The sequence below is a fragment of the Pantherophis guttatus genome, chromosome 11 (assembly GCF_059756535.1).
Source record: "Pantherophis guttatus breed Tessera chromosome 11, ASM5975653v1, whole genome shotgun sequence".
NCBI classification, from domain to species: Eukaryota; Metazoa; Chordata; class Lepidosauria; order Squamata; family Colubridae; genus Pantherophis; species Pantherophis guttatus.
The window spans coordinates 21,527,262-21,551,097 of NC_142073.1; the positions used below are offsets into that span (position 1 = coordinate 21,527,262).

A 23,836-nucleotide genomic window follows, 5' to 3' on the forward strand; every position below is an offset into this window, starting at 1 on the left:
GTCTGTCCATAGCTGTTAATGTGAAAAACTGATAAGGACGTTTATCACACATAGCCAGTTTCTTTCACGGGAGAATTCTGCAAATGGGTTCCCCGTTACTCAGCTGCCTTCCAATCTGACTGTTGCCTAGTCTATGGACAGATAAAAGTGTAGCCCTAGTGCGGGTGTCAGCAACCTGCGGCTCCAGAGCTGCATGCGGCTCTTTAGGCCCTCTGCTGCAGTGCCTGTCCCATCACTGGCTGGCTCCGCCCCTCCCCTCCCCTCCCCTCCCCTCCCAGTCACTCCTCGCCTGGCCTTGGAATACAGATATAGAGAGAGAGGGGAGAGGGGGAGAAGGAGAGAAAGAGACATAGATACAGAGAGAGAGCAGAGGAGAGAGAGATACAGAGAGGGGGGAGAGAGGGGAAGAGACACAGAGAGGGGAGAGGGGGAGAAGGAAAGAAAGCGACATAGATACAGAGAGAGGGGAGGAGAGAGAGATACAGAGAGAGGGGGGAGAGACAGAAAGATACAGAGAGAGAGGGGAGAGGGGGAGAAGGAGAGAAAAAGACATACAGAGAGAGGGGAGGAGAGAGAGAGATACAGAGAGGGAGGGGAGAGACAGAAAGAGATACCGAGAGAGAGGGAGAAAGAGAGAAAAGGATGGTTCCCGGTGTTTTTTTTTCCCTGTGGGAAACAGGTCCAAATGGCTCTTTGAGTGTTTAAGGTTGCAGACCCCTGCCCTAATGCCTCTTATTTGACTATTGCTTAGACTACGGCTCTTTGTTCTACCTCTGATTGTTATCCCTTCCTCCTTTTTCATGTTGGGACAAACGATATAACAAAGACCCTGAAATCATTGAGAGGGCAGGACAAGAATTAAGCTTAATTCTAAGACAGATCCAACACAGAACCTAAGGAGAAATTTCCAGACAGCGAGAACATGTTGTGGCTGCTCCATCACTGGAAGGTTTCAAAAAATAGCGTCAGCTCTGATTTTAATACCAGCCCTGCCCCAACTTGGCCTTCTAGGAAAGTAGGACTCTCGACTCCATGTGTAAGTGAAAAGAAATACTTTTATGAAAAGCCAAGTGGTTACAGTAGATCAAAGCCAGAACTGAGGTTTTGTGTGCGAATGCTTCCCCGTTAACTTTCCCTTTCTAATTCCACCCCTCTGCTATCTCCCGTATGTCCAGGCACATTCAAAGAAATTGTTTTGGTAACAGTCCCTGCAAAGTCAGGCTAAATCTTGAGCCCTTATATTCCATTTCCCAGGTCCGGGACCTTGAGATGTTGAGTCGATGTCTCAGGAAGGCATTAAGTTTACTTTCGGTTTCCCCACTTCCTTCCCTCTGTAGTTTATGGCGTGCTGACATGTAGCGAAGCAGGGCTGAAGGGAAGGATGACAGTTCTGACAAATACACTGGTCAACCCCTTGACCGGGATGGTATAAGATGTCCTGCTTTAAGCAGTGGGTTGGACTAGAAGACCTCCGAGGTCCCTTCCAGCCCTGTGATTCTATGTTCTAGTTTAGTTTAGTTTAGTTTTATTAAATTTGTATACCGCCCTACTCCCGAAGGACTCAGGGCGGTGAACAGGCACAAGATAAAATACAGAAATACAAAAGTTAAAAACAATTTAAAACCAAATTAAATAATTTAGCCCACGACAATTAAAATCCCAATAAATTTAAAACAAATTAAAATTTCAATTTAAAATTTAAAAGAAAGGGGAGAAAAATTAGGCCAGGCCGGCTTGCTGGAATAAGAGGGTCTTAAAGAGCACGGCGGAAAGTGCGCAGATCCAGGATCCTCCGTATCTCCGGGGGGAGCTCGTTCCAGATAGTGGGTGCCTATATCCCCCCCCAAAGGTTATTCCCCCATTCCATCACAGCCCTGATGCCATACCCAGCCCTGCCTTGATCTAAGTCTGTGTCATGGGGATTTTTGCTGAGAGAGAATTGGGTACAGACCAAGCACTAGGCAGACGGATTTTCCCGTGCAAAGGACACCCTATATCCATCATGGCGAACCTATGGCACGCGTGCCACAGGTGGCACGCGGAGCCATATCTGTGGGCACACAAATGTTGCCCTAGCTCAGCTCCAGCGTGCATGCGCATGCCAGCCAGCTGATTTTCGGGCCTTCTGGGCCCACCGGAAGTCGGGAAACAGGCCGTTTCCATCCTCCAGAGGGCCTCTGGGGGTGGGAAAGGCCGTTTTCGCCGTCCTAGAAAGCCTCTGGAGCCTGGGGAGGGTGAAAAAGGGGTCTACCTGGCCCACAGTGCCATTGCGTACCAAAAGCAGAGGGAGTGCAGGTGGGGTAGTGCGCGCATGCACAGTGGGGGTGGGGCACATAGAATTATGGGTGTGGGCACGTGCGTGTGTGACCCCCACCCCCGTGTTTCCCCCCCCCTTTTGGCACTCGATGGCAAAAAGGTTAGCCATCACTGCCCTATATAAATAATAGCAACATCTTGTTTATATAGTTTGACTAGACATTTCTATAGCTGTTCTAACAAATGCTTCCAATATTTGCGCTCCTTGGTATTCTCATATTGGCGTGTTTTTGTCCACCGGGCCAACTTTAAGATGTTTGGACATCAACTCCCAGAATTCCCCAGCCGGTACATTGGCTGAGGAATTCTGGGAATTGAAGTCTACGCATCTTAAAGTTGACTTAAGTTGAGAAACACTGGTCTTTGGGACAGCAGCTGTTCTGCTTTGCTTTTGAGAAAGGAAAAGGTTAACTCTGTTGTGATTGTGTTCCATTTTACAAGATTTGGGAGACTATAAATTAAAATAAATAAAATTAAATAATTAAATAAATAAATAAATAAATAAATAAATAAATAAATAAATAAATAAATAAATAAAAAGAAGAGTGTTTAAGGCTTGCATGGAGGCAGTTGTATTTGCAAACATCTGAAAAGCTACTGCTTTTGCACTGCTCAGGAAATTTCATTCTAAATTTTGAAATTTCCTGAGCAGCGTAAGCAGTAACTTTGAAGGTGCTGTTCAGATGTTTGCAAATCCTTCAGGGTAGGAAAGAAGAAATTTAAGTCCAAAGTCCCTGCGCGCATTTATATCCCTTGCTAATTCTTTTAAGCTTAGCTTTTCTCAGTTGAGGAGGTCAAAAGCCATTGCATTAAAAAAAACAACAATACAGTGTAAAACAGCTGGCTTCTGGAAATGAGCTTAGAAATCTGCTTGCAACCAGCTGTGCAATTCTTAACTTCTTGTGAGAAGCAGAAATTTCTTCAAAGTGACAGATGGAATGGGAAACTACAAGGTAGACAAAACCTATTATTTGCCCAAGGCAGCTTGCCCAAGAGTTGTAGGAAGTTGTTACGGAATTCGCAGAGTAACCCTTGAGTAGCAAGAGTTTGTTCATGAAAGCGATTGAGAGTCGTTACGAAGAAACGCAGTCAACACACAGATACACTGAGTTGTGTTTACTTTCAGGAAATAATAAGGCACAGTCCAATAAACAGTCTAGGTCATACACATATAAAGCAGGAGGTAGCAAAACGACAGTCCAGGGATAATCCAATAACAAAGTCTTCTTACCAGTCGTCATAGTCATTCACAATAAACAGTTCTTCTGGATTTGCAAACAGTAGTATACAGAGATATCAGAGAGCAAGAACAGCAAAGAGAAACAAACCATGTTTCTAGCTCCCTCTTAAGGAGATTGGCTACAGAGCTAACCAATCAGGACACTGTATGATGCAATACAGCAGTCTTAAAGCTATATTGAGGGTTTATATATTGCCAACCCAACAAGGTAGGTAATACTCATTTCCTAACAGAAGTGATTCCAGAAATGGGAGCTAATCTATTTTAGGAGTCATGAGTGATTGACCGTTTCTGACCATCATGTGTCTGGACTCGATCCTTTGAAGACAGGTAGGCCTTGACTCACAACCATTAATTTAGTGGCCTTTCCAAGTTATAATAGGACTGAAAAAGAGTGACTTATAGCAATAGCAACGGCATTTAGACTTACATGTGGATGGATGGATGGATAGATGGAAGGAAGGAAGGAAGGCGGGCGGGCAGGCAGGGCAGTAGCAGTAGCACTTATATACCGCTTCACAGTGCTTTACAATTCTCTCTAAGCCTGTGATGGCGAACCTGTGGCATGTGTGCCACAGGTGGCACGTGGAGCCATATTGGTGGGTACACGAACGTTGCCCTAGCTCATCTCTGGTGCGCGCATCTGATTTTTGGGCCTTCCGGGCCCACCGAAAGTCGACAAATGGGCTGTTTCCGGCTCCAGAGGGCCTCCGAGCGTGTGGGGAGGGCTGTTTTCGCCCTCCCCAGGTTCTAAGAAAGCCTCTGGAGCCTGGGAAGGGCGAAAAATGGGCCTACCAGGCCCACCATGCCATTGGGTGGCAAAAGTGGGGGTCGCACGGGTGGGGTAACGCGCACATGCGTGGGGGGATACATTGAATTATGGGTATGGGCACACGCGCACACAACACCCTCCCCCCCGGCGCTCCCCCTGCTTTTGGCACGCAACGGCAAAAAGGTTAGCCATCACTGCTCTAAGTGGTTTACAGAGTCAGCCTCTTGCCCCCAACAATCTGGGTCTTCATTTTACCCACCTCGGAAGGATGGAAGGCTGAGTCAACCTTGAACCGGTCAGGATCGAATTGCTAGCAGTGGGCAGAGTTAGCCGCAATGCTGCATTCTAACCACCATGCCACCAAGGTTCAATAAATAGACAGGCAGTTCAGCGGTTCGAATCCCTAGTGCTGCATAATGGGTGAGCTCCCATGACTTTTCCCAGCTTCCGCCAACCTAGCAGTTCGAAAGCAGGTAAAAAATGCGAGTAGGAAAATAGGGACCACCTTTGGTGGGAAGGGAACAGCGTTCCGTGCGCCTTTGGCGTTGAGTCATGCCGGCCACAGGACCACGGAGATGTCTTCGGACAGCGCTGACTCTTCGGCTTTGAAACGGAGATGAGCACCGCCCTCTAGAGTTGGGAACGACTAGCACATATGTGCGAGGGGAACTTTTACCTTTACCTTTACATTCTTGCCACCATTGCAACATCCCCAAAGTGGCGTGAACAAAACTTGGGTGCTTGGCAACCAGGATGTATTTATGACTGGTTGCAGCATGATCACATGATCACCATTTAAGACCTTCCCAGCTGGCTTCCGACTCGCAAAGTCAATGGGGGAAGCCGGTTTCGCTTAATGACCGCCTGATTCACTTAACAACTGCCCCGAATCGCGTAACAACCGTGGCGAAAAAGGGTCGTACAATGGGGTGCAACTGACCGAACGACTTCTTGCTTAGCAATGGGAATTGTGATCCCAGTTGTGCTTGCGGACTTACCTGTATCTCAGGAGGGCATCCGTTTGGGAATGGCTGCTGTAAACATTCTCTCCATTGGAAACGGCACCTTACTTTGGCAGTGACCTGACAGTTTTGTTCCTGTGACATCATTTCCCCTGCAAACCCTCTGGAACCGGTGTTCCCATTTTCATGCAATTAACATGCATGTGTCAATCCTCCATTCCTCAATCTGTTGGCCTTCGGAAGCTGAGAAGGAGTTTGATAAAATTATCCCCTCTCGTTCTAATTGGCCATGGAACACGCAAGGATGATTTATTATTAACCGTAATAATAAGAATTGGGGGGGGGGGTTTCCTTGGTGCTGTCTGAGTTTGTTCGTTTTCTTGAAGACGTTTCATGACCCAACTAGTTAACATCATCAGTGCTAGAAGAGAGGGGTGATTGCAGAGGGGAGGGGGAGGAGGAGGAAGACTATGGGGTCCTTGGTGCTCTCTGAGCTTTCTTGTTTTCTTGAAGACATTTCATGACCCAACTAGTTAACATCATCAGTGCTAGAAGAGAGGGATGATTGCAGAGGGGAGGAAGAGGAGGAGGAGGAGGAAGACTACGGGGTCCTTGGTGCTCTCTGAGCTTTCTTGTTTTCTTGAAGACGTTTCATGACCCAACTAGTTAACATCATCAGTGCTACTGCTGTTGTTAGCTAATTTGGGTCATGAAACATCCTCAATAAAACCACCAAGCTCAAGAGAATACCAAAGGACCTCTCGTGTCAACCCTGAGCTACAAATATTCTCCTTTATTAATAATAAGGGTGGATTTAAAATCTGAAACGGAATCCCACAGTTGATGCGAAGGAGCAGAATTCTAGCTTTTTATTTCTCAAAGCAATCGTTGCAGCTGGGCCGAACGGTGTCTCTCTGGTGATGTACTTCGGTTGTTCCTTTCTCAGCCAGAAACACGAGATTTGGCCGTTATTCCTGCGAAAGCAGATTTTAAACCTCATCCGAGTCTTGCCCCAGGCGCCTCTATATTTCATTGCAATCATATGAAGAAAAGAAACTTGGCAACTGCATGTTTTGGCCAACGCTGGTTTTTCTGGCGGCCTCCGGCAAACATGCAACCTTTCCTGGCGCCAACGGAGAGAAACCGTTGCCACGGTTCTTTTCTTTTGGCTTTCGAAGAAACGGGGCTCGAGAAATCCTCTGCCAGCGGCTCAAAAAAAACAAAATAAAAAATGAATTTCTTTTGATTTATTTTCCAGTCTCCTCTCAGCCATGACCTCATCCTTAACCTGACTCAGGACGGAATCAAACTGCTATTTGATGCTTTCAATCAAAGACTGAAGGTAATCTCATGCCCAGAAGTTACCGTTTCTTCTCTTTCTACGCATCTACCATGCAGGTTTGGCGGTGTAGGTTAATCGCAAAACCGACACCATTTTCGGAGCCACAACTATGCAACTAGGTCTCTATGGCTATTGCTTCTCCCCAGTATTTGCATCTTTCTTTTACTGGGCTGGCTGCTGCTGCTATGTTGATACAGATGCTTTTGTCAGTCTTGATTTAATGCCTTGATTTTAGATCCCCGTACAAGATTTGAGTGTGTCGTTTCAGCTAGAATAACTGTCGGCTTACAGATAAGCAGGGAGGTTGAATTTCAGAAGAAGACGGCCTCCCTAATTTGTAGTCCTTGACTTGCAAACCAGGGTGGATAAAAATCAATGATTTTTTTAAAAAAAAATCAAAAAAATCAGATTTTTTTTATTTAAATCGGATTTTTTTTATTTAAATCGGATTTTTTTTTATTTTTATCGAATTTATTTTAATAAAAAACTTTTGGGGTAAAAATCTATCATAAGATAGTTCTATTTAAGATACATAAATTAGTTTATTCAGCATGAAATGGAGCTTAGTTATGTAGCACAAGGCTGTATATTCTGCAATCCTGGGACTATCGGTGAGTCAACAGTGGGTCAAAGGAGTAGCAGAGATGACAGTTGCTCTTTAAAAATTATGATTTAAATCGAGTTGATCTAAATCAAGCCTTTTTACTAGTGATTTAAATCATGATTTAAATTGTGATTTAAATCAACTCAATTTAAATCAAATCCACCCTGATACGGATGCTTTTATCGTTCTTGATTTAATGCCTTGATTTTTAGATCCCTGTACGAGATTTGAGTGTGTCGTTTCAGCTAGAATAACTGTCGGCTTACGGATAAGCAGGGAGGTTGAATTTCAAAAGAAGACGGCCTCCCTAATTTGTAGTCCTTGACTTACAAACAATTTGTTTACCGGCTGCTCGACGTTAACAACAGCACTAAGATGGTGACTTACGACCGTTTTTCACGCTTAATGACCCATGGTAGCATCCCCATGGTCACGCGATTCAAAATTTGGATGCTTGTCAGCGGATTTATATTTATGACGGTTGCAGGGGTCGTGCGATCCCCTTTTGCGACCTTCTGAGAAGCCAAGTCTGTGGGGGAAAGCCAGGTTCATTTAACGACCATGTGACTCACTTAACTGTGGTGATTCACTTAACAGCTGTGGCAAAAAAGGTCGTAAAATGGGGTCAAAATTCACTTAACAGATGTCTCACTTAGCAGCAGCAATTTTGGATTCGATTGTGGCCGTAAATCGAGGACTACCTGTATAAGGAAGGCGATGGGTGAGCACCTGTTTGACTTCCCTCATCCATATTTTGGCTGGTGGAGGCTGCCCACTATCTCTTATATACCATGGACAGCTCCTTCTTTTCTCCGGCCCAATTGTGTTATTCTCGTTTAATCCTTTTCTTGTCAGTCATATCCAATTTTTCTATTTGGCAGTGCCTCTGAGAACCTGTGGGCCTCCCTTTACCTTGCTGGGACATAACAGAATAATAATAACTTTATTGTCATTGTACATGTATACACAGTATACCCATACAATGAAATTCACTTAACACCCAAAGACCAGGTCCAACACGCATAACAATCTCCAAAAACACTCCCACCCACCACAATTCCCCACCCCTAAACCACCCAAACATCCACACAACAGACCAAGTAATGCTGCCTAACAGCTCACTGATGGTGGCCCTTTAGTTCATTGTTGAGTGCAATGATAGCTCTGGGATAAAAACTATTCAGAAGGTGTGTGGTCCGAGTTTTAATTGTTCTGTATCTTCTGCCAGAAGGCAACAGTCCAAAAAGATGGTAAGCAGGCTGGGAAGAGTCTCTGAGAATGTTATGCAACTTCCTCAAACAGCGAGATTCGAAGATGTCATCCAGGGCTGGTAGCTGGAGCCCTGATGATATTCTGGGCAGTTTTAATGCTTCTCTGTAGAGCTTTTTTATCCGCTGCAGAGCTGCTCCCATACCGTGCAAGAATGCCGTATGTCAGGACACTCTCAATGGTGCTGCGATAGTAGGGCAGAAGTAGTTAGTATAGATATAGATAGAAGTAGTAGAATAATAGAGTTGGCAGGGATCTTGGAGGTCTTCTAGTCCAACCCCTAGCTCTAGCAGGAGTTCCTTTACTCCTCTCCTTTTTTCTGCCATGTGGGCAAAGGAGTGTAGAGCCTTTGGGAAGCTTTGCCTTTCTTCTCAATCATGGAAGTTTTGCAGTTTTTTGAGACTGGTAGATGATGTTTGGCTTTGGCCTTCTGCACTGACCACTTCTGTTGATCTTATATGTAAATGAAGATTCAATGATCCAGGCCAAAAGTATCAAAAAAAAAGGCTTAACTCGTGGCAACTGGACCAAAGTTTCTTCTGTTGACATTCTGCTCAGCTCTTCAGCTTTTTCTTGTGTTCCTCTACCATGGCTGTGCTTTCCTTTCTTCTCTTTTATCTCCTCCTCTGCTTCTTTGCCATTCTAGTCCATCCTCTTCTCTTACTTATTCTTGTTTCCTTCCTGCTTTCCATAACACCCTTCCTCAGGTCCATGGCTCCAGTCCGTTAAAACTGTTTTTCAGCCTTGGCCCCTTTAAGAGGCGTGGACTTCAACAAGCTGGCTGGGGAATTCTGGGAGTTGAAGTCCAGGTCTCTCCAAGGGACTAATGTGTTAAAGAAGCACATTCAAACTAAAAATAGAAGCCAATATCCTCTTCCTTTGTTTTATTCGCATGTAATTGTGAGTTTTTAAGTTTTTCTTCGACTAACACCCTTACAGAAGTCAAATATGCCCTACAATTCCAGGAGATTAATTGATTAATTTTTCATAGTGTTTACAGTTTTTGTTTCTTTTTTTTTTAGGTGATTGAAGTTTATGACTTGACTAAAGTGAAGTTAAAGTACTGGTAAGTAGCTAGATTGTCTCTGCAATGGCCATAAAAAAAGACTTACTAAGATATTTTTCAATTCTGCAGCAGCTGAGCTGTCAATAGGAGGAGCGTGTCAGAAGAGATAGGATGATGGATGCAACCAAATTCCTTTTTTTATGTACATAGGAATCTTCAAACTTGGCCAACTTTAAGGCTTGCGGACGAATTCTGGGAGTTGAAGTCCGCAAGCCTTGAAATTGCCAAGTTTGGAAACTCCTGATGTACACCATAAAACTTCAGTCAGGTGGTTGTGACTACCGAGATGACATTTTGGACTCTCCCCGAGGACATCAACTTTCTTAAGATACTTCTTGAAGGAAACTGGTTAAAACTGGTTTGTTTCAAAAAAGCCATGTCTTGTCTAAGGTGAAGGTAAAGGTAAAGGTTCCCCTTGCACATATGTGCTAGTCGTTCCTGACTCTAGGGGGCGGTGCTCATTTCCGTTTCAAAGCCGAAGAGCCAGCGCTGTCCGAAGACGTCTCCGTGGTCATGTGGTCGGCATGACTCAACGCCAAAGGCGCACGGAACTCTGTTGCCTTCCCACCAAAGGTGGTCCCTATTTTTCTACTTGCATTTTTTACGTGCTTTCGAACTGCTAGGTTGGCGGAAGCTGGGACAAGTAACGGGAACTCACCCCATTACGCGGCACTAGGGATTCGAACCACTGAACTGCCGACCTTTCAATCGACAAGCTCAGCGTCTTAGCCACTGAGCCGCCGCATCCCGTTTGTGTCTTGTCGAAGCATGTTTAAAAGGAATAAAAGATCGAAAAAGAGAGATTGGAGTTTACGGATCGTATCCTCTCTGATTCAGCACGGTGCAGATGAATTTTGAGTTGCCTCAGATGAGGAAGCCAAAAAGTTCTATTTAATGACAGTTTCTCATTTGCACATTTGCTGGAGAATGATGGTTATTTTCAGGATGAAACGTGGCCTATTTGAAACGGCCTTCAGAACAAATTGGGATCTTCAGCATTGGGTATCCTGAGTGATTCCTAAGCAGGTTACCATAAATTTATTGTTAAATTCTGTGTCACGAAATTCCCTCCCGGGTGTCTTAGAGCAGCCCTTATCTTTCGATTGATCTTAATCCGCTAAATTGTTGGGCTAGGATTGTGTTTACCGCACTGATCTTCTGAGGTAAATTCTGCCACATAGTTATCGCATCCTCCACGCCTCATTGTGTCAATCTTGCTGGAGGGGTGTGACTGTGCGTGTGGGGGAGTGTGTGGGGGAGGGACACACGTGAGCGACAACCCAAACCAAGATCGTTGTTGGGAAGACAATGCAGCAAAAGAAACTAGGTTTGTGGAGGAAACAAATGGGCTTGCTCTAATTCAGTGGTGGCGAAACTTTTCCTCATGGACTGCCGAACAGGTACACGCTTTACATGCACACATGCTGTCCGCACTAATGCCTGGCTCCTCCTCCATGTGCTGCACGCGCAACCACACCATCTGCACATGCACATGGCTTTCACGTGTCTCCCCCCTGCACTGCGCATGCAATCGCACCATCTGCGCTTGCATGCGGTTTTTACATGCGCAATGCACACACATGAATGCCATTTATGCATGCACGCACTGCACACAAGTACTCTTGTGCGCATGCACAAACATGCATGCGCAGGAGAGCTGCAAAGACCAGCTGGGTCCCCTGAATTGCGCACATGTGCACCGGAGGCCCGAACACCAGCTGGGGCACATGCACAGCTGCAAGTGAGTTGGGCGACAGCTCATGTGCCCGGAAAGATGGCTCTGCGTGCCATGTCGGGCACGCATGCCATAGGTTCGCCATCACGGGTCTAATTCAGTGGCTCCTAATCTTTGGGGCACCAGAAACCGGTTCCACGGAGAGAGGTTTTTCCAAGGACCGGGTTTTGTGTGTGGTTTTGCATGCTGACTGCATCCTGTGAATGGGGCTTCACTTGTTTGCGAGGCCCGGGTTCTGGCATGCCACGGACTGGTGCCGATCCATGGACAGTGGTGGGTTCCAACCGGTGTTACCACCAGTTCTCTTTGCGCATACACTTTGCGCACGATTGCCGCGTGCATGCTCACTTCACGCGCATGTCACCAAACTTGCGCTCTGCGCAAGCGCATTAGGCTTCTGCCCAGCTGAGGTGCAGCAATCCACTCTCCCGCGCCAATCAGCTGGGCTAAAAACCAAGAAATAAAGGTAGGAATAAAGCGGGGGTGGGTGGGAGGGCCCAGCACCCAGTCACAGAGAACCGGTTCGATGACGTCACATCGTCACCACTACCAGATCGGCCGAACCGGGCCGAACCGGGAGCAACCCACCACTGATTGGGGACCCCTGTTCTGAGTGGAACATGTTTCTCACTGAACTTCTCGAACCAAATGTACAGGTAGTCCTCCTTTAATGACCATGATTAGAACTGGGCAACATAGTCATTAAGTGATACTCTCGCTAAGTAAAACCACAGGTGTGCTTGTGATCTTCCTTCAGATTTCCTTGGGTTTCACAGCAGTGTTTCCCAAACTCAACAACTTTCAGATGGATGGGGTTCATGGGGAATTCTGGAAGTTGAGGCCCACCCATCTTAAAAACGGCTGAGAGAGACGGCTAGACAGACCTGCGAAGGCTGTAAATGCGAGGATTGGTCGCAAAGTTGCATTTTCATCACTGTTGTCATTGCAAGCCATCACTAAAAGAGGCAGTCATTAAAAGAGGACTACCTGTACTACAGTTTCCCCAGCATTGCATTATGTGGATACCACAGGGAGGCATCCAAGCAGCCCTTCCCTGCTCACATACAGCTGCGCAGGCAGACAAATTCAGTAGATTTCTTACTACACCTTTGCCAAATTTCTATCTGTCAGTTCAGTTATTATACGGGTGGTCCTCGCCTTACGTCCGCAATTGAGCCCAAGATTCCTGTTAATTGAGACATTTGTTAAGTGAATTTTTGCCCCATTTTACAATCTTCCTTGCTACTGTTGTTAAGTGAATAATTGCAGTTCTTCACTTAGTAACCCGGTTGTTAAGTGAATCTGGCTTCCCCTTTGATCTGAATCCTACTCTGCCCTCCTCATCTTAAAACCTGGTCAAAATACTGAGTACAGGCAGTCCTTGACTTACAACAGTTCATTTAGTGACTGTTCAAAGGCACAACAACTCTGAAGAAAGTGACTTATGACCATTTTTTACACTTACAACTGTTGCAACATCCACACACGATCAGAATTTAGACGCTTGGCAATTGCTTCATGTTTATGACGGTTTCAGTGTCCTGAGATCAGATGATCCCCTTCGGACGAGCAAAGTCACTGGGGAAGCCAGATTCACTTAACAACTGTATGACTAAGTTAACAACTGTAGGGTTTCACTTAACAAGAAAAGTCATAAAATGGGGCAGAAGTCACTTTAACATACGTCTTGCTTAGCAACAGAAATGTTGGGCTCAATTATGGTCCTAAGTTGAGGTCTACCTGTATTATTTCTTGAAAGATACTTGGTGTGATGGAGCGAAAAATGGTTCTGAAATCTGTGATGAGAAACTAGCAGAGATGCACGTTAATTCTTTGGACTTTCTCTTCTAAACCCTTTTTTTAAAAAAACAAAACAAATTTAGCAGAAGATCTGATGAAAATAAAAAAATCATGGACTTGGCTTGAAAGAGCATTTTGCTTCTCACCCCATTAAACCAGTAGTTGCAACAAAAGCATTTTGTATGTGGTGGTGAAAGTGCGTTAAATATACTTTTGAGCCTTTCACAAAAGACCTCTGCCTTAGAATTTCACGTCTGAGCAGATTCAGTTAGAAGCAGAGATAGAATAGGGCAGTGACGGCTAACCTTTCTGCCATCACGTGCCAGGAAGGGGGGGGGAACATGGGAGGTTTACGTGCATGTGTGCCCACACCCATAATTCTATGCGCCCCGCCCTGCACATGCGCGCGCAACTTTCCTTCCTCGCCCCCCATTCCTGGCACGTGATGGCTCGGTAGCCTTGTTTTTCTTTCTCACCTGGCTCCAGATCCTCTCCATGCATCTGGGGAGGGCGAAAACAGCCTTCCCCACCCCCCAAGCCCTCCTGAGGCAGGAAACAGCCTGTTTCCCTACTTCTGGTGGGCCCAGAAGGCCCGAAAACCAGCTGGCCGGCATGCGCATGCGCCCCAGAACTGATATGGCTACACGTGCCACCTGTGGCATGCATGCCATCGGTTTGCCATCACGGGAATAGGGTATTTAACCTGAAGCCCCAGATCACAAATAGCTTGGTCTCGGTTGCAAGTTTTCAGGCTGCAAAAAAAAAAAATGGGAACATTCTAATTTGTTGTGTTGTGGAAATCAGGAAAAAAAAGAAACAGTGAAAATAAAAAGATTTTGAAGCTGTTTGTGAATGTGTGGGTAGCTTTGCATTTGACTGGTCGGTTTTAATTCATCTTTTTTTTCTTTTTTGTTTCCCCTAGTGGTGTTCATTTTAACTCTCACGCTATTCCTCCTACCATTGAACAAATTGATCAGTCTTTTGGAGCCACCCATCCAGGAGGTGAGTTTTGGACATTAAAAAAGATGCAAATCTTGCTTGGCAGCTCATAGAATAGAATAGAATAACTACAGTTGGAAGGGACCTTGGAGGTCTTCTAGTCCAACCCCCTACCCAGGCAGGAAACCCTACACCACTTCAGACAAATGGTTATCCAACATCTTCTTTAAAACCTCCAGTGTTGGAGCATTCACAACTTCTGCAGGCAAGTCGTTCCACTGATGAATTGTTCTAACTGTCAGGAAATTTCTCCTTAGTTCTAAATTGCTTCTCTCCTTGATTAGTTTCCACCCATTGCTTCTTGTTCTACCCTCAGGTGCTTTGGAGAGTAGATTGACCTCCTCTTCTTTGTGGCAGCCCCTGAGATATTGGAAGACTGCTATCATGTCTCCCCTGGTCCTTCTTTTCATTAAACTAGACAGACCCAGGTCCTGCAACCGTTCTTCATATGTTTTAGCCTCCAGTCCCCTCATCATCTTTGGTGCTCTTCTCTGCACTCTTTCCAGAGTTTCAACATCTTTTTTACATTGTGGTGACCAAAACTGAATGCAATATTCCAAGTGTGGCCTTACCAAGGCATTATAAAGTGGCATTAACACTTCGCGTGATCTTGATTCTATCCCTCTGTTTATGTTCATGTCTGTGTTCATGTCCAGAAAAATCCTTTCGCCAGATTAGATTAGATTAGATTAGATTAGATTAGATTAGATTAGATTAACAGAGTTGGAAGGGACCCGGTAGGTCATCTAGTCCAACCTCCCCACCCAAGCAGGAGACCCTGCCTACACCATTTCCAACAAATGGAAGTCCAATTCAGATTCAGGTTGATAGGTTTACACAGGTAGTCCTTGACTTACAACAGTTCATTGCGTGACCTTTCGAAGATACAGTGGCACTGAAACGAAGTGACATGATTTTTCCCTTCCCCCCACATTTATGATTGTGACTTACAACCGTTTTTCACGCCTACGACTGTTGCAGCATCTCCACGATGACCAGATCAAAATTCCGACCCTTGGCAACTGACTCATATTTAGGATGGTTGCAATGTGATTCCCTTTTTGTGATTTTCTGACAAGCAAATTCCATGGGAAAACCACATTCACATAAGAACCATGTTACCGATTTAACAATTTCAGTGATTCACTTAACAGCTGTGGCAAGAAAAGTCATAATAATGGGGCAAAACTCACTCAGGGATTGTCCCTCTTAGCAACAAAAATTTAGGGCTCAGTTATGGTGCTAAGTCAAAGACTACCTGTATAGCTCATCATTTGGAGAGTCCCTTGGTTTCTGTATAGGATGACTTTAGACAGGAGAAAAACATGCATAAAGGAACACAGAGATTACTTGGAGAAGGCACGTGACAATTTAGTAAAATTTGAATTCAGGACAATAAAACTGGAAAGGGTGAGAAAGAGACAACCTGTTCCTTCTAACGGTAGAAGTGGTCTTTTGCTTAGTGACTTTTGAGTGGACCAGATTCTTTGAAGAAACGAATGGTTTTACAAACCCCAGCGTCTGCATTCATGCCTCTTGCTAAACCAAAAACCAAATCAAAAGATATGATGGCTTAGTGCCACCTTCTCCAATTTGGTGGCGCTCCAGAATTGCCCAACCAATGTCGGTTGAGAAAATCCCAGGAAGACATCAGACTGAAGAAGATCGTGAACTAGAACAAAGAAGATATTTTGTGACTATGAGGACAATTAATCGCTGGAACGACTCACCTCCGGAAGGTGTGGGTGCTCCATCACTTATCAAGGAGAGGTCCAACCTAAAACTAAGGAGAAATTTCCTGACAGCGAGAACAACTAATCCGTGGGAAACGGCTTAGCAATGGGAATAAATTCGTCCCATGATCAAGAGAGGCCATGTCAAGACATCGGCATGACAGGGGACCCTAAGATTAGCTCCTTTATTGTTCTAGGGTCCACAGAATTTTGAGTGAGAACAATTAACCAGTGGAACAAATTGCCTTCAGAAATTGTGGGTGCTCCATCACTTCTTGTGGCCCGTCAGCGGCCTGTGCAGCTAGTAGCTGATTCCGACAGCGAGGAGGCTGGTGTGGTGATTCGCCAGTAGCCTGTGCAGCTGGCACTCGAGTCAGACAGTGAGGAGGCTGGAGAAGATGTGGTGCCAGAGACAGGGATTCAGCCAGGGCCTTCAGAACCTCCAGAAGCTCCCATACGTGAAGAGGACGAAGAGGAGGAGCCTCTTCTCGACCAGCAATAGACATACAATAAATTAAAAATAATACTGACATTAATTGTGAATAATAACATCCCTGTTTTGAAAATACATGATCTCAAACCGTTAGGGTCGCTCCCTAATTTACATGAGTAGAGAGCCGACAAGTATGTGAATAAACGTATTTTTCCAATAATTGTTATAGATATCTCCAAAAAATTGGCACCAGTTGACATCTATTATTCTGTAACCAATTTTTTTTCTTGTGGACATTGCAGCAACACAGAATTTTGCCACTGCACACCGTGGTAGCCGGGTTTGAGTCTTGGAGGAGAATCTCTCCTTGATTAGTTTCCATCCATTGTTTCTGTTCTGCCCTCTTGTGCTTTGGAGAATAATTTGACTCCCTCTTCTTTGTGGCGGCCCCTCCAATACTGGAATGCTGCAATCGTGTCCCCCCCCCAATTCTTCTTTTCTTTAGACTAGCCAAACCCAAATCCTGCAGCCGTTTATTTTAAACTTTTATTATACGCCTCAAAATAGTGTAAATAATTCAAACCAGGAAAGCACCAAGTTGCTTGGAAGGGAATTTGCATTGTGGCTCTTTTGTTACAGGGTTTTCTTTTTCCTTGTCAGTAACATTTAATTGCTTAATTGCTTAGTCATCAAGTTGAAGCTTCTCCTAAAAAGGTGAACCATCCAAATTACGCAGCTACTAAATTTGGATGCTTTTCTTTGCAATAGCAACAGTGTAAATATCAAACTGAAAATGCAAATGTTAAAAAAAGCTCTAAATATTTGCCATTCTCAATTATAATGAGATATAACGGATCAAGCTGATCCACAAAAAGAGGATCTAAAAGCCAGGATGAAACGAAACATACCCAAATAGTATTTTTCTTCCAAGAATTCAGCTTTTCTAAGAGGCAGGAAGTCAAGACAAATGTTTGAGTTCAGATCAGAAACTTATACAGGTAATCCTCGACTTACAAGCACTCATTTAGTGACCGTTTGAAGTTACAATGGCACTAAAAAGAAGTGATTTATGACTGATTTTCACACATACGACCGTTGCAGCATCCCTGTGGTTACATGATCCAAATTCAGACCCTTGGCAACTGACTCATAGTTATGACTGTTAGGAAATGAGTATTACCTACTTTGTTGGGTTGGCAATATATAAACCCTCAATATAGCTTTAAGACTGCTGTATTGCATCATACTGTGTCCTGATTGGTTAGCTCTGTAGCCAATCTCCTTAAGAGGGAGCTAGAAACATGGTTTGTTTCTTTTTGCTGTTCTTGCTGTCTGATACCTCTGTATGCTACTGTTTGCAAATCCAGAAGAACTGTTTATTGTGAATGACTATGACGACTGGTAAGAAGACTTTGTTATTGGATTATTCCTGGACTGTCGTTTTGCTATCTCCTGCTTTATATGTGTATGACCTGGACTGTTTATTGGACTGTGCCTTACTATTTCCTGAAAGTAAACACAACTCAGTGTATCTGTGTGTTGACTGTGTTTATTCGTATCTACTCTCAATCGCTTTCATGTACACACCCTTGCTATTCAAGGGTTACTCTGCGAATTCTTTAACAATGACGCTTGCAGTATCCCGGGGTGGTGGGGGGTGTCACATGATCCCCTCTTGTGACCTTTTGACAAGCGAAGGCAATGGGGAAATCCAGAGTCACTTAATAACCATGTGACTAGCTTAACAACGGCAGTGCTTCACTTTACAACTGTGGCAAGAAAGCTTGCAAAAATGGGGCAAAACTCCCTTAACAGATGTCTCGCTTAGTGACATAAATTTTGGCCTCTGTGGTGGTCAAAAGTCAAAGGACTGTCTTCACCCCTTTATTCCTCCTATCTCGTTTCTTAACTGTGATGCCCCTTGATATTTGATCGCATGCTTCCTTGTGTCTCTTCCTTCTTTTCTTATTATTATTTAGCCCCATTATAACATCTAGCCAAACAGGTTAGGTAGGTTGTATTGCAACTGTAGAAACTTGCAGGTCCTGTTTGAGCTGTGTAGCACAGGAAAAAAATGTCCCAAGAATGCAGGAATAGGGACATCTAATTTTTCACCCGATTAAAAATACCAACTGCGATCCCATGAAAAACTTCATTTCTTGAACCCTCCCTCTTGGGTTTTTCTCTGGGTATTAACCAGTGGAACCACTTGCCTCCAGAAGTTGTGAATGCTCCAACACTGGAAGTTTTTAAGAAGCAATTGGATAGCCATTTGTCTGAAATGAAATAGGGTTTCCTGCCTGATCAAGGGGTTGGACTAGAAGACCTCCAGGCTCCCTTCCCGCTCTGTTATTCTGTATTTTTAATTTTCCTAGAATATCTTAAAACCCCTACTGTTTACCAGATGATTGGAAAAAACCTGAGACATGTTATAATGAAGAGCTCAAGTTCGGAAGAAAAATGTTTAGATTATTATACAGTTAATCCTGAACGACTATAATTGAACCCCACAATTTCAGTTGTGACAGGCATAAAGCGGATCGCCATGTAACCACGCCTGATTTTATGACCTTTTTAGCAGCGGTCGTTCAGCAAACCCGTTGTTTGCTATGCGGCATTTACCAGAAATGGGAAATAAATGTTGGTTTATGGAAATTACTGTAGTCACATAATTACAGGATGCTATAGTTCAGTGTTTCTCAACCTTGGTAGCTTGAAGATGGGTGGACTTCAACTCCCAGAATCCCCCAGCCAGCAGCGCTGGCTGGGGGATTCTGGGAGTTGAAGTCCACCCATCTTCAAGCTTCCAAGGTTGAGAAACACTGCTACAGTTGGTTGCCAAACACCCAAAATATGATGATGTAACTGGGAAGGGGAGCAGATATTGGAACTTCAAATCCGGTGCATAGGTCAGTTTTTCAGGATCTGTTGTAACTTTGAGCCGTCACTAAAGTGATCTGTCATAAGTCGAGGTTTATCTGTATGGGAGTGTTATGAATGCAATGTTTGGCTGTTTATCAATATTTGTGCCGAGTTCGGGTTTAAAAAAAAGTTACTGTTTTTACATGCTGCTGTGTGTTTTGTTTTTTTTCCCACCAGTTTACAACTCTGCCGAGCAACTTTTCCATCTCAACTTCAGGGGCCTGTCCTTCTCCTTTCAGTTGGACTCATGGACTGAAACTCCAAAGTATGAGGTCAGCTATCTTAATTTAAAAAAAAATAAAAAATGCAAAAGGAAAATAATGTATTTGTTTTTTCCCTCTGTACCCTTTCCTTGATTGTAAAAATGTGTGGTTTAGACCAGGAGGTCTCCAACCTTGGCAACTTCACGACTTGTGGGCCAGAGGTCACCAACCTTTCGGACCTCAGGGACCACTAAATTCATAATTTTAAACCCCGCGGACCACTAATATGATCTGCCTAATAACCGGCTGGGTGGTCATGTGACTGGGTGGGTGTGGTCACTCACATTGAGCGGTCCCTTGCTGACTTCTACTCACCCCTCCCCTCCCAGCCACTCCTCGCCTGCCCGCCCGGGCTCCTTAGGACCCCAACAGGAAGCAGTTGTTGGAGCTAAGTAGTCACCATGAGAAAGAGTTGGCAAAACAGCTGGCTCAGTTCAAATTGGATCTGACTGAGAAGGAGGCTCAGCAGAAGCACTCACTGAGGACTAGGAGCATAGGCTTTCCAAGCAGAGGGAAAACCTGTGGAAGTGCAAGGCCAGGTACCGACACCTTGAGGCTCAGCGGGCTGAGATGGTCAGCCAGTTCCAGGCCATGATGCAGTCCCATTGGAAAGAGGCCCTCTAGCTCTTGGCCACCAGCGGCGCTTCCCTCCAGCCTTCGCCCAAAGCCCCACACCAGGAGGCTGAAGCAGACCCCAAGTCGGAATTTCTGCCTCCCTCCGACCCACACAAGAAGACCCCAAAGGGGGAGACTCTCTGCAGCAACACAAACGTTCATTGCACGTATCTGTCCCAGGGGCCGTAGTTTGAGGACCCCTGATTTAGTGCAATATAAAAAATGCAAATAATTTTTCTGCGGACCACCAAAACTTTCTCGCACACACACCAGTTGTTCACGGACCACCAGTTGGTGACTGCTGTTGTGGGCTTCAACTCCCAGAATTCCTCAGCCAGCTTTGCTCTGGGAGCTGAAGTCCACAAGTTCCAACTCTGGAGGCCGAAGTCCACAAATCATAAAGTTGCCAAGGTTGGAGACCTCGTGTGGTTTAGACTACACGGCAGGGATGAATCCAGAGAAAGGTCAAAACAACACCCAGCTTGGAGGCCTGAATGGGAGACCGTGCATCTTTTCATACGAATTCAGGACACGTGTAAAACTAGCTGGGCTGGTGGACATCATGAACTACACGCATACATGCACGCATGGATGGACACACCATTCCAGCAAATGCCTCTGATCAGGAGGCTTGAAACCCCCTCCAAGCTATAACTGTAGCCATCATGTCAAGCTATAGTATGTTTACCCATGTTTTGTTGAATAAACCACCATCGGCCAGGTTAACGCTATTGTTGTGGCCTTCGGCCGCCGGCCCCTTCAGCAGCCAAAACGGAGGAGGAGGAGGAGGATGCGTGGGAGTCAGAGTCAGCATCAAGGCAACCTGAGAACACCGAGGGGGAAGAAGCAGGGGTGAAATCTACTTACCTTCCCTACCGGTTCGGAAGTGCATGCGCCGCGCACGCACCGACCCTCTGCCCATGCGCAAACACTTCTGCGCATATGCAGAGGGTAAAAAACAGGAAGTTGAAACCAGGAAGTAACGACGACCGGGCAGCTGGGTGGAGCCTCAAGCTGCCATCGCTACCGGTTCTCCGAACCACCGGCCATCATCGCTACGAGTTCGGCCGAACTGGGAGCATTTCACCCCTGGTAAGAGGGCAGGGAGCTGTCAGAGAGAGAGACAGAGGTGGAGCCTTGGCCATCCGTCAGCCCTCAGATGGAGAGTCAACAGCCCCCAGGTCTGGAGGTGGCTGATGAGGAAGAGGAGGAACAGCTGGGTCCAGTGCCTGACGCACGGATGTGCAGAAGGCAGAGGAGAGGAGAGCAGTGGAAATCTATGGGCTGGTCCTTGGGACAGAGGAGCTGCTAGTGAAGCCCCACCCTAGCTCGAGGGATAAAAGGCAGGGGGCGGAGATAAATAGACGTGGCAGACAACTATTCATCTTCCGGACAGACGGACTTGTTAGCCTGAGGTGAGAGAGAAACTGTTTGCCAGGGTTGCTGGCGCTCCTAATAACAGAATCTTTGAGTTGACTTCAGAGGGTTTGTCGGGTTTGGGGAGCTGGGTCAGAGCCGTTATCCACTAAACCAGTGATGGCTAACCTTTTTGCCATCGCGTGGCAAAAGTTGGGGGAGTGCGAGGGGGGGTCGTGTGCGTGCGTGCCCACACCCATAATTCTATGTGCCCTGCCCACTGTGTGTGACCCCCCCGAGCTCCCCCCACTTTTGGCACATGATGGCATGGTGGGCCCGGTAGGCCCGTTTTTTGCCCTCCCCAGGCTCCAGAGGCTTTCTAGGAGCCTGGGGAGGGTTAAAACGGCCTTCCCTAACCCCCCGGGGCCCTTCAAAGACCAGAAACAGCCTGTTTCCCAACTTCCAGTGGGCCCAGAAGACCTGAAAAGCATCTGGCCAGCACGTGCATGCCCGCTGGGGCTGACCTTGCGTGCCCACCGATATGGCTCCGCGTGCCACCTATGGCACGCGTGCCACAGGTTCGCCATCACAGCACTAAACCATAAACCTTGATTTTAGAGGCATGGTTTGCTACATTCTCTGGCCGAAACCCAAACAAATCCCCTTACGAGTCACCGAGATATGTGAAGCAGCTTTTGCAAGAGAGGGATTAAATTTTCCGCTAAACTCTTTATAAGAGATGAAGGTGCGGCTTTGGGAGCGTAAAGAAAGAAGTGTCGGTGGTGTGTTCAGTTATTCACAATGCCTTTTCATTTTGATTTCCACAGCCAAACTTTGCCCACGGCTTAGCCTCTCTGCAAATCCCACACGGTGCAACTGTGAAACGCATGTACATCTACAGCGGGAACAGTCTACAGGATACAAAGTACGTTCGCTCTGATGTTGTGGAATCACAGAGGTGGAAGGGCCCCTGGAGGTCTTCTAGCCCAACCCCCTGCTCAAGCAGGAGACCCTATGGTCAATAATTAATCCGATTGCTAATCAATTGATTAACAATCAACTAGACTAATAATTTATTAATCTAGGGATATAAAATTAAAGATTTAAAAGGTAAAGATTTTAATTGGGTTTTTAAAAATGGGATTTTAAATTTGGGGTTTTAAATTGAGCCTATCATTTAATCATTTAAATTATTTTTAAATTTTGTCTGTCTTTGTGCTTTTAATTAGGCTGTACACCACCCTGTGTCCTTCGGGAGAAGGGCGGTATAGAAATAAAATTAATTAATAAAATTAATAAATGCAAATATTTTATGCGGGCTATCTTATTGAAAAAATGAAAATAATGTATTCATTTTTTTCCCCCTGTGCCTTTCCTCGATTATAAATTATGCGGTTTAGACTACACATTTATATGCATAGCTATATAAACTGTTGCTTTTTCACGAATATAATCAATATACTTGTGCAAGTAGTGCTCATTTCGTGACTAATAACGGTTCAAAGTTATGATCCTACAATTGGGCGTAATTCACTTCATCACCCTTTTGGTTAGCAACATAAATTCTGGTCCCAATTGTGGTCATAAGTTAAGGACCACCTGTACTGAGAGCCAATATTTTGCGTTAGTCTTTCACTGAGATATATTTCATCTTCTGTTTTGCGCGTAAAAGTCTTTTTTTTTTCTCTCTCTGTTCAGTTCAGGAAACGCTTTCATTTTCCAGGCTGAGAAATTTGTTTTTCTTTTCTTATTTGAGTTTTATTGGGTTTTAACAATTAAACAATTCTTATTCAACTTTTGTGCATGACTGTGACCATTTACATATCATCACACTAATGTTCTCCTATACTCTATATAATTTTACAAAATCTACTATCTGTTATTTCCCTTTGTTTTCTATCTTCAATCCAATTATACCATTTCTCCCATATTACGTAAAAGTCCGAATCCATCAGTCATATATTATTCATATTATTAACAACGTATATTATTCTACATATGACAATGGCGGCAAGATTGGCATTTGCGCAATGTTGGAGAAGTTCAAACATACCCTCCAAAGATTTAATAATTAGAAAGATATTAGATTGCGCCGAGATGGAGAAATTTGTTTTTTTTTTGCATATTGATTTCTTGACATGCAAACCATCTCTCGAAATTTCTATGGAGATTCTCCATCATCCAGGTCACGGTTCTCCCAAAGGCAACTGGACTTTCTGGTTTTTCTTTGAAGACATTTCGCTTCTCATCCAAGAAGCTTCTTCAGCTCTGACTGGATTTCCATTCTTCCATTCCCCACCATTCTGTCGGAACTGAAGAAGCTTCTTGGATGAGAAGCGAAACGTCTTCAAGGAAAAAGTCCAGTTTGCCTCCTGAAAAAAACACCTTTGGGATATCTCTCAAAATTCT

The 23,836-nt window shown here is 44.9% G+C and overlaps 1 protein-coding gene across 2 annotated transcripts in view; it reads left to right on the forward strand.

The window, feature by feature from the left end:
• PHAF1 (phagophore assembly factor 1) overlaps positions 1-23,836 on the forward strand; it is a 68,345-nt gene that overhangs the window by 25,976 nt on the left and 18,533 nt on the right. For both annotated transcript variants that reach the window (XM_034425480.3, XM_034425481.3), the window contains exons 4-8: positions 6,549-6,632; positions 9,528-9,571; positions 14,029-14,108; positions 19,371-19,465; positions 22,255-22,352. In XM_034425480.3, the coding sequence (XP_034281371.2) occupies positions 6,549-6,632; positions 9,528-9,571; positions 14,029-14,108; positions 19,371-19,465; positions 22,255-22,352 (401 nt within the window). The remainder of the gene's footprint in view (positions 1-6,548; positions 6,633-9,527; positions 9,572-14,028; positions 14,109-19,370; positions 19,466-22,254; positions 22,353-23,836) is intronic.